Source organism: Maniola jurtina, chromosome 26, assembly GCF_905333055.1.
Source record: "Maniola jurtina chromosome 26, ilManJurt1.1, whole genome shotgun sequence".
In the NCBI taxonomy this organism is placed as follows: Eukaryota; Metazoa; Arthropoda; class Insecta; order Lepidoptera; family Nymphalidae; genus Maniola; species Maniola jurtina.
Window position 1 is genome coordinate 4,849,953 of NC_060054.1, and position 11,250 is coordinate 4,861,202.

The 11,250-nt window shown below is 38.6% G+C and overlaps 1 protein-coding gene across 3 annotated transcripts in view; it reads left to right on the top strand.

Moving 5' to 3' along the window:
- Nucleotides 1-10,058, top strand: part of LOC123878878 — a 60,732-nt gene extending 50,674 nt beyond the window's left edge. For 2 of the 3 annotated variants that reach the window (XM_045926252.1, XM_045926253.1), the window contains one exon: nucleotides 9,683-10,058. In XM_045926252.1, coding sequence (XP_045782208.1) covers nucleotides 9,683-9,875 — 193 coding nt within the window. In that variant the 3' untranslated portion in view covers nucleotides 9,876-10,058. The remainder of the gene's footprint in view (nucleotides 1-9,682) is intronic. The other variant, XM_045926254.1, reaches the window with a different exon arrangement.
- The last annotated feature ends 1,192 nt before the right edge of the window (nucleotides 10,059-11,250 follow it).

The window sequence follows — 11,250 nt, forward strand, 5'->3', positions numbered from 1 at the left end:
AGTAATATAAAAATATAAATAAAAAGAAAAACAGTCATGGCTTACCATCCCAAAGGCATTGTAATAAAATTTTGACATGGCAACATTCGGTCGGGCATTTATTAATCGCGAACTTCCCCGTGACCAACAAAAAGACCTTTCCGCCCGAATAAACAAGAAAATAGATATCGCAGATACCTACGTACAAAGAACCCTATTTGACGTTCATAATTTATGTATTGTCAGCCGCTGTATTTAACCTACGCGGTATTTTTCACATTATGCGCTGTCAAGCGTGGCGATAAAGGAACGCACCCATAAGCGGAGATTCAAGATGGCGCCTTTTGACAGCACTTTTGGCGGGAAATGGCCATTGTTTACAATTAATGCAAATGCCACTGTTAATAATAGTTAATTTACACTTTGCACTAACATTTTATGCTAGTTAATTGAAATAATCGAGACTTAATTAGAAAATACAAAAATAAATAAGTGGAGATTCAATATGGCATCTTCTGGCGGGGAATGACGATTGTTTACAAAAGCAATCACATTTAAAATAATTAATTTTAAAGTTATTTAAGTTTTTGAAATAATCAGACTGTTAGAAAATACAAAAATCGAATTATACTAGTAGTATGCTGAATTTAATTTAAATAATGTCAGTATAAACGAGCCGATCCACTCCTTTGCCCTAAAATATCTGTATCAAAACTTTTAATATTGAAAAAAATATTTTAAAAAACATCTTTAGTCTATGGTTTCCGCGCCATTAGTCGCGCGTTCAGGCGAGCGCGATTTTCGAATTTCGAACGTCTCGAAGATGGCGGCGGGCTCATGACTCGTGTCATCTTGTAAACGGCCAGTTGTCTACGAAATATGAGCGCGCAGACGTTGATATTTTACCAAACTAGATATTTTTTATTCCGATACAAGTTAGCCCTTGACTGCGATCTCATCTGGTGGTGAGTCATCACTGAATCATCATTCAGTCTTATCATCAGTCAGACTATCGATAGTCACACTTCACTTTTTTTTCGAGTTTTGAAAGTATGGTAGAAACTAGAAATGTAGCTGCAGGAGGTCCCCTGGAACTAGCTAAATTTTGAAAGTGGTATGAGAAAAAAACTCCGGGAACCTCTGTTCACCTCTACTCGTTTTGGTGTGACTCGTTGGGAACCCACCTTGCTAAACCCTTCTTATTCTGAGAGGACCCCCGTGCTCAATAGTAGATGGGTTGAGATGACGATGATACATTGTTGTCGCCTGCCACTTCTTGATTTACGGGTCATCAGCATAAAAAATACGGGTTTAAGATTTTTTACGGGAGATTTTTTTACTTTGTATGCAAGGAAAATATTCATTCTACCCAAGAAAAACGTTAGGTATGGTTTCGCCAGCCTGCTCCGGTTGAACTGTCACACCAATATTATAAAGGCGAAAGTTTGTTTGTATGTGTGTATAAGTTTGTTACTCTTTCACGCAAAAAATACTGAACGGAATTGGCTGAAATTTGGAATGGAGGTAGATATTATCCTGAATTAGCACATAGGCTACTTTTTATCCCGGAAAATCAAAGAGCTCCCGCAGGATTTCGGAAAACCTAAATCCACGCGGACGAAGTCGCGGGCGTCAGCTAGTAAAAAATACGGGGGATTTATTTACCCCGTATTTTATTTTCGCAATTACGGGTTTCTGTAAGTATTATCGATCATACTGTGAAATACGGGGTAACCCGTAAAATATGGGGCAATCTTACATAGTGCTAAGAGGACTGTGTATCTTTGACAAGTAATATGTATCTATATCAATGTACGGAGGCTTTGTGAAGAGTGAATAGGTTCGTCTTTATAAGAGTGTGAAGATACAGGGAACTAATTGAGTGTACTCTTCTCGTCTATAGGTACTCTTTTTTTAGGGTTCCGTACCCAAATGGTGAAAACGGGATCCCATTACTAAGCCTCCGCTGTTCGTCCGTATATCCGTCTGTCATGGCTCGGCCACATTAACGGCCAATAACGCGCTGTTCAACGGCGTTTCCGTTAAACGTAGATGTAGCCACGATCAACGTACAATGGCATTCACTATGCCGTATAGCGTTAGACAATTTTAACTCCAATTCACCTAAACCTCAACCTAAACCTATACCTAAACCGTTCGAATGTATGGCCACTCAGTTTTTAACGCGTTAATTATCGCGATAATTATGGCGTTGTTGGACATTCACGTTAACCTTAATGTGGCCTGAGAATTAGAGGGCTGGTATCTCGTGAAAAGTTGTAATTTTCATAACTAATAAAAAATATAAAAATTAAAGAACGGCCGACATGAAAATTAAAAATATTAAAAAGTGCTATTTCTTGTATGTATGAGGGTACGGATAGGACAAATGCGCACATTTTACTGATTATTATTATTAATAGGCAAAATCGGAGTATTACCCAAGCTGTGATAGCTTAGTGGTTAGAACGTCCGCCTCCTAATCGGAGGTCGGGGGTTCGATCCCGGGCACGCACCACTAACTTTTCAGTAATGTGCGTTTTAAGCAATTAAATATCACTTGCTTTAACGGTGAAGGAAAACATCTTGAGGAAACCTGCATGCCTGAGAGTTCTCCATGTTCTCAAAGGTTGGTCTGCCAATCCGCATTGGGCCAGCGTGGCAGACTATGGCCTAAACCCTTCTCATTCCGAGCGGAGATCCGTACTCAGTAGTGGGGCGGAAATGGGTTGATCATGAGGGAGTACCTATAGGTTAAATGTAGGTATAGTTTGTTAAGTTAGTCCTTGGGGTTAAAAATCGGCAAAATCGGAGTATAGGTGAAATATCGGTAGGTATAGTTTGGTAGTGCGGCGCGCGGGATTACTGCAAGCTGACAAAGCGGTACTTATTTCGCACTTAACGAGCCCTTTTAGAGGTTTCTCTGTGTATGCATTTCGCGTAGACTAACCTAACACAGAGGCTATGGCGAAATCCAACAATCCAACTATATTTACCTTTCACCTATAGATACTCCGATTTAGCCGAATTATAACTCCATGGATCTACCTAACAAATTATACTGACATATCACGTACTAGCTGACACCCGCGACTTCGTTCGCGCGGATGTAGGTTTTTTTAAATTCCCGTGGGAACTCTTTGATTTTCCGGGGTAAAAAGTAGCCTATGTGCTAATCCAGGGTATAATCTATCTCCATTCTAAATTTCAGCCCAATCCGTCCAGTGGTTTTTGCGTGAAGGAGTAACAAACATACACACACAACACACACACACACACACACACATACATACATACAAACTTTCTCCTTTATAATATTAGTGTGATACTCCGATTTAGCCGATTCATCATTTAGTAATCAATTGATCATCATTATCCACCGATAGATGTCCACTGCTGGACATAGGTATCTTGCAGGGTCACGGGTCGAATAAATCCACGGGCTCCCTACGATAGGGGGTCTTACGACGCTGCGCTTTCTGATGAGAGGTCGCCATTCTAGCACCTTGAGACCCCACCGTTCGGCTAAATCGGATTATAGGTGAAATATCAGTATAGTTTGGTAGTGCGGCGCGCGGGATTACTGCAAGCTGACAAGCGGTACTTATTTCGCACTTAACGAGCCCTTTAGAGGTTTCTCTGTGTATGTATTTCGCGTAGACTAACCTAACACAGAGGCTATGGCGAAATCTCAAACAAAACTCGTGGGACGCGAAACTCGACCGGTATAGTACTGATTCTGATAACAACTAAATTGTGTTCGCATTAAATTTCTTATCAACGTAATATGAAAAAAAAACCGGCCAAGTGCAAGTCAGACTCGCGCACTGAGAGTTCCGTACTCGGGTATTTTTTACATTTTGCACGATTAGTCAAAAACTCATATACATAAAAATAAAAAAAAATCTGTTTTAGAATTTTCAGGTAAAGCCCTTTCATATGATACCCCACTTGGTATAGTTATCTTACTTTGAAAATTTAAACACGTTTTATTTTTTTTAATGATATAACCGCCAATTCGCGGTTTTCAGATTTATTCCTGTACTTGTGTTATAAGACCTACCTACCTGCCAAATTTTATGATTCTAGGTCAACGGGAAGTACCCTATAGGTTTCTTGACAGACAGACAGACAACAAAGTGATCCTATAAGGATTCCGTTTTTCCTTTTGAGGTACGGAACCCTAAAAAATAAATTAATTATTACTTACAAACATTACAAACCAAACCATTACAAACTTAATTATTTGAAACTGTCAAACCTCGTGACATTAGACATCACTTTTCCCTTTACTTGTGGTATAAGACAGTTCTGCCAAGTTTCATGATTCTAGGTCAGCGGAAAGTAGGTACTCTAGACTCTACATATAGTAGGTCTATAGGTTATGATCCCCTTGTCGGATCTTATCAGGCAGACAACGAAGTGATCCTATAACGGTTTCTCTTTTCTGAAGAGATATATAGAACCCTAAAAATGCAGGTAGAAATAAAACCCGTGAGCTCTACAACAAACTACTCTGTACGATCGAGACGGGCTCCCATTCACTCGTTTGATTTTGCGAAGTTCTTCTGGTCAAGCGGCAGGGCGACTAGGGATGTAATAATTTTGTGTCGATAAGTCCAATATCGATCAATTAAATCGACCTCGTGGTACAAGGTCGAGTGGAGGACAACGTCCACGTGGTCGTTCTCCAACTTGGTGGACGCACTTGATCCGTTTTTTTTACTCGTTAGGCGCCGCGTCGGTCAGCGAAAAAACTTTACTTGTAGGTTACGACTTTAGCTACGAAAAACTACTACTAAAACTATACATATAATTTACTAGCTGTGTCCAAAGAGTAGGTCCAAAGAGTCAGTGACTTTTAGGACCACACTTTTAAACCCCTATTTTACCCACTTAGGGGTTGAATTTTCAAAAATCGTTTCTTAGCGGATGTCTACGTCATAATAACTATCTGCAAGTCAAATTTCAGCCCAATCCGTCCAGTAGTTTGAGCTGTGCATCGATAAATCAGTCAGTCAGTCAGCCAGCTTTTCTTTTTATATTATAGACTTAAGCCTTTTAAAATCAGATTAACAGTATTTCAAATTTGTATTTTTGCATTGTGTGAGATTTTTAGAGATACAATGGCTTATTCTATACAAATGAAAGAGGTAGATACAAGATAAATATTTAATTTCAGAACATCTTAAATCTAAATTATTAAAACAATGAACCTAAAACTAAAAACCTTAAAAAATAATATAATATAATATCTAAAATAAATTATTAAAGAAGTGCCTAAAGGGACTTCGGTTCCGAAGATACTGGCAGCGTTCCCCCTTTGAATGGCTAGACTAATTCTTTGTCCGAGGTAGCTGCCAGCTCTTCGGTCTCCTGTGATGTCGACTAACCTTTTTGATATTTCCCTAAAAAGCCTTATAGCGCTAGGACCCCACGGACCAAGGCTCTCGAGTCTCGACACCGAATCAAGATTATAAAATGTTGACATTTTAATTTTAAATGTATTATAGAAGCAGGCGTTATTTTGCAAAAGTCCACGATATACAAGGAACCAAAAGCTTAATTTGCCGAACCAAAGAAATCTGTATGGTACGCAGCACCACACAAATTCCAACACCACTCGACGCGCGTTTCGCCCCGACACCGGAGCATCCTCAGAAGATGTAGACCTTACAATGTCTAATTGCAATGCAATTAAAAAATTAAGCGATTAAAGCAAAGGTTTTAATTTTTAACCCCCGACCCAAAAAAGAGGGGTGTTATAAGTTTGACGTGTGTATCTGTGTATCTGTCTGTGGCATCGTAGCGCCTAAACGAATGAACCGATTTTATTTTAGTTTTTTTTATTTGAAAGGTGGCTTGATCGAGAGTGTTCTTAGCTATAATCCAAGAAAATTGGTTCAGCCGTTTAAAAGTTATCAGCTCTTTTCTAGTTTTCTTGTAACTTTGTAACAGACCGTTAGGTTCATAATATTATGTCAATTGACAAATGACTAGCTGTCAAGATGGACGTTGCCTAGATACATAATTATTTATTTGAAAATGATGTTTTGGAAAACTCTAATACTTTGTCGGGGGTGTTATAAATTTTTAATTTACACTTGTACTATCGACAGTTCGGATTTTATCGATGTATCGATAGCTCAACCCTAGTAAGTGGCTTAGTTAGGTTACAAGTGCCAAACAGCGGGCCATGCGGGCGACTTAAGAACAAAAGGGGATTTGAGCACACCCGAAAAGGAATTAGCGAATAACGCCATTTCTTATTGTTTTTCTTTTTTTCCACTCGTTAGCCGCCGCGGCGACCAGCGGAAAGACTTGGCTTCTGAGTTACGACTTTAGCCCGCATGATATTTTGTTCTTATAAGTATATTTTGTTCTTATAAGTACGAAAAAACCGGCCAAGTGCGAATCAGACTCGCGCACCGAGGGTTCCGTACCCGGGTATTTTTTCCGACATTTTGCACGATAAATCAAATATGTAAGAGGAATAATTAAAGGGTTGCATTAAACTGCTCATTCTGAGAGGAGACCCCCAGAAGTTTTTCCGCCATAGTCCATTCCTAGTCCATTCACAATAAAGTGCGAATTGTCTGCCAATACATGCCTATGGCCTAATTCCTAAATCCCTCGTAGTAATCCCTGAGAAAACTGACCGGGTGTCATTGTTTTTTTAACCGCGTGATATTTTTTTGACCGATCGCGCTAACTGGGCGTTGTTTGGTTCGGTTTATCTTTTAACTGCGATTTTAACTTTTGCTGAGTGCAGGTTGTTTTGCCTTGGCAATTTTAGCTACTATTAGACAAGGTTCCGTGGCAAAACGTGAAAGGAACTTAACTCACGGAACCCTAAAAAAAGTCCCGTTTCACTCATAGACTGACTCATAAACACCCAAGCCTAAACCACCCTAAACCCTTAGCCCTAAAATACGCGACAGGTGGAGATGACTATCGGGGTATGAGGCGGGGGGACGCCCCGCACATCCGCGAGTCACTCGCCCTGTCCCGCACCGCGTTAGTGCGAGGGCTGCGGGGCGTCCATCCCGATTGCCATCTCAACCTGTCGCGTTCTTATAGAAAGCTGGAAGTTCCCTTTATAATGTAGATAGAAGGAATAAGGTCGGATTCACACAAGTTTAACAAATACATTAAAAGTATAGTTACTACTGAAAAAGCATATTATACAATCGAAGATTATGTAAATGACAAAAAAAGCATGGATTTGACTCGTTCCAGCAATGCGCGGGGCTGCAATTGCTTGTATGTACATAGTCACAGTATGGGCATAATATTGTAAATTGAACACTTGAAAAGAGCAGCCGCCGAGTTTCTTGCTGGTTCTTTTCGGTAGGAACGGCATTCCGAACCAGTGGTAGATTATTTTGACGATTCAGAAGTACTTGTAAAAAGTTTACTTGAATAAAAATCTATTCTATTCTATTTTTCGAAATTCCCATGATGCGGGCGGTCATCACCATTCTCATGTTGCTCATGATCAACTGATAGACGCCCACTGCTGGACATAGTGGGACTTCCACCTGCTACGGTCTCTCTGCGACCCGTTTGGTGTCATCTGTCTTCCTACTGGAGGTCTTCGCCATTCACCACTCTATTGTAAATACCCGATTACAGTGTACCCCGGGTAATCCGGCCCCTGTCTAATCCGGCACCCCCTGTAATCCGACATGTCTATTATTATTGAATTTATTAAATTTGACATACATAGTTAAGTATGATTTGTACTTCAGAGTATGTATAACATATAGAATCTTATTACATTAGGATTACAAGGAACTCTTTTGTAAAAAAATCCGGACTATAGGGGGTCTTAGGCAGTACTTTATAATCCGACAAATTCGATAGTTCGACAACGTCCTGCAAAACGTTTGTCGGTTTACCGGGGGTCCACTGTACTATTGTAGATTCAAAAATAGAACAAACAATAATAATAAAGAATTATCGGCCATCTTCAAAAATATATCCGTTCAGAAACACCTCGGCGCAATAAATGGCGCGAAACTGCCTTTATGTCAGTGGCATATGTCAATGTCAAATGCACTCCATTTCCGAACGTTTATAGTGCGGTGCATCGGGATATTATTATGGTTTTATTCGCTCTTTTAAAAGTTTTAGGATCGAGAATTCTTCGAAACTATCTCTGGTGGGAGGCTTCGGCCGTGGCTAGTTACCAATCTACATACTGGCAAGGCCGTACCGACAAGCGATTTAGCGTTCCGGTACGATGCCGTGTAGAAACCGAAGGAGTATGGATTTAATGAAAACTGCCATACCCCTTCTAGGTTAGCCCGCTTCCATCTTAGCCTGCATCATCACTTACCACCAGGTGATATTGCAGTCAAGGTCTAACTGGTATCTGAATAAAGAATTTAAAAAAAAAATATAACTTATCCGCGGAAAAAAGTTAGTACTTATATGTATATCGCTCTCTCTCTCTCTCTGTTACGTAATCCCATACAAATGATAGAGAAAAAAATCTCAGTGAGCGCTAACTATTTTGAGTCACCAACCAATCACAAACGAAACTATGTTTTCTAATTTAATTTCGAATGTTTTAAAAACATGCTTTTGCTAGGTTGGTGACTAATAATGGTGAACACCCATTGAGATTTTTTTCTCTATCATTTGTATGGGATTGTGTAAAAGAGAGAGCGCTATACTAATTTCTTTTCGCGCATAGAATATAGCTGATGCCTGCGGCGTTGTCCGCGTGGATATGTCTTATGTCTTAGGGACAAGAATGTAACCTTAAATTATGAGATGCTAATAAATCTGAACCGAAAGACGTTAACTTTGTTAAAGGGGGGATAAATGTAAAATGCTGACGAAAATAATAAAACACACAGTAAAAAGTGACAATAAAAATCCGTCATACCCCTTAATATAACCACTATATGACCACCATACGACTACCATAAATTGTTCCATAAAACCACTGTTCATGACAGGGGAACTTCTGACACAAAGATTTCTAGAAAGATTTCTTCTAAGATTATGTAAATTACAATAAAAAAATTAGTGCTTATGGTTTTTGAAGTCGGTTTTATTTTTCTTTTGAAAATTTTTTATTTCACAATTTTTAGTGGCCCCACTGTACTATAATATGCTATGCCCAGTTAAAACCCTACTGTTTAATAAGCTATTATACTGATCGCGAGCAATTTGCTCTTATCCATTGAGGAGTTCTGTTCTCCATCTCCGAAGATATTCATCAGATCTTCACCAAATTTATATGGGACCACCTGCACAGTATACCCTTTCGAACAAAAAAAAAAAATTCCAAATCGGTTCAGGGGTCTTTGAGTAATCGGTGAACATACATTAAAGACCGCAAGACGTCGGGCGAGTTTCCATTCTTATGTCGTCGACATTCCATCTACACGCACGAAACGTTTTGCGTCTTCATTCCTCATACGCATGGCTAAGGTTTGGAATACTCTTCCGCGATCTGTGTTTCCTACCAATTACAATCCGGGTATCTTTAAAACAAGAGTGAATAGGCACCTTCTAGGTAAACGCGTCCCATCTTAGACCACATCATCACTTTCCATCAGGTGTGATTGTGGTCAAGCGCTTGTCTATAGTGAAAAAAAAAAAGATTCCGACGAATTGAGAAGTCGTTTTGAAGTCCTTTTTTTGAAGTCGGTCAAAAAAGATAAAAATGGTTTATTTATGTTTCCAGGTTTCGGGCATGTCTCAAGTTGGCCGACACGTCGGTATCCAACATGGTCGGGAAGCTATTCTTCAACATTGTCCAAACCAAGTGTTTCATACTGAAGCCGGTGAAGGTCTGCACACATCGTTCTTGGTGGGGCAAGTGCTTGGGACGGGGCGTCATGAAACAAGCCTTCCTGAGGGATAACCTGCCGTATTAAAACGTACATGAATATTGTTATACAAAATCTCATTAACAGTCTTGTGTCATTATTATTCAAAGTGCATGAAGATGGGTCTGCAATTTGGTTTTTTGCAATTTGTAAACTAATACGACTACGTAGGCTTTTGGCATTTTAATTGCGCCAATAGCAGTATCAACCTCACAGGTTTATATAAAAATCTTTACTTGAAAGGGTCCAGTTTAAGAAATTAGCCCTTGTTGAAGAATTGTGAGTTATAGTCGATACTAGAGCTAATTTCTTAAACTGGACCCTTTCAAGTAAAGATTTTTATGTAAGCCTGTGAGGATGATACTGTCATTGTCGGAATTAGAATACCAGCTTACGTTGTCGTATTAGTTTACAAATTGCGAAAAACCAAATTAATTTTGAATTTCGCGGGCAGACCCGTGTCATGCACCTTAACTTGTACATCAAACCAAAAAGAAACTCTTTTGTCACAACTACTAACGCCATCTAGTAAGCATTAGAAAAGTAAAGCTTCTTACTCCTGCTCACTAGACGTCCATTTAATTATATTTAATTCTTGAGGTATATAATTTTCTTTATCGAAAAGTACATTGGACACAAGAGAATCTTTTTCTATTACTTTTTGTCAATTTCTAATTTATCGTGTTGTCAATAAAACAATTAATTGTTATTTTAAATTACGACATAAACAGCCAACGCCATCTAGGAGGCAGTAGAAAAAGTAATGTTTCTATCTTCTGCATACTAGATGGCAGTATATCTTTATTATTTAATTATTTGAAATAATGAGTTTTAATTATCTGTACTGAAAAGTGAATTGGACACGCAAATCTTTTCTAGGATCTTTTGTCGATTTATAATGTATCGTGGATGTCAATAAACAAAAAATATTATTTAACTACGACATGAACTAGCAGCGCCATCTAGTATGTAGTAGAAAAGCTATGCTACAGCCACTTCTCACTAGATGGCGTTAAATTAAATGTTAACTTAATTTCAATAGTTTTTCGTACAATACGTAGACATTGTTTAGTACCAAGTTATAATTCTTGTAAAATTAATAAAGTTTCTCGATTTTAGTAATTTTAAAAAACTGTATATAGTGTAAAAGTAAAATATACTTACCGAAAGTTATAATTTTAATTTAAGCATTGAACACTATAAAATATTATAACTTACTTTACCTAATAATTTATTTATCGTAATTTTCACAGGGAATTTAACGTTTTAATTTACTATGTAGTGTATGTGTATTAATTTATTTATTATTTTATAACCACACTAGCTGATGCCCGCGACTTCGTCCGCGTGGATTTACATTTTTCCAAATCCCGCGGGAACTCTTTGATTTTCCGGGATAAAAAGTAGCCTATATGTTAATCCA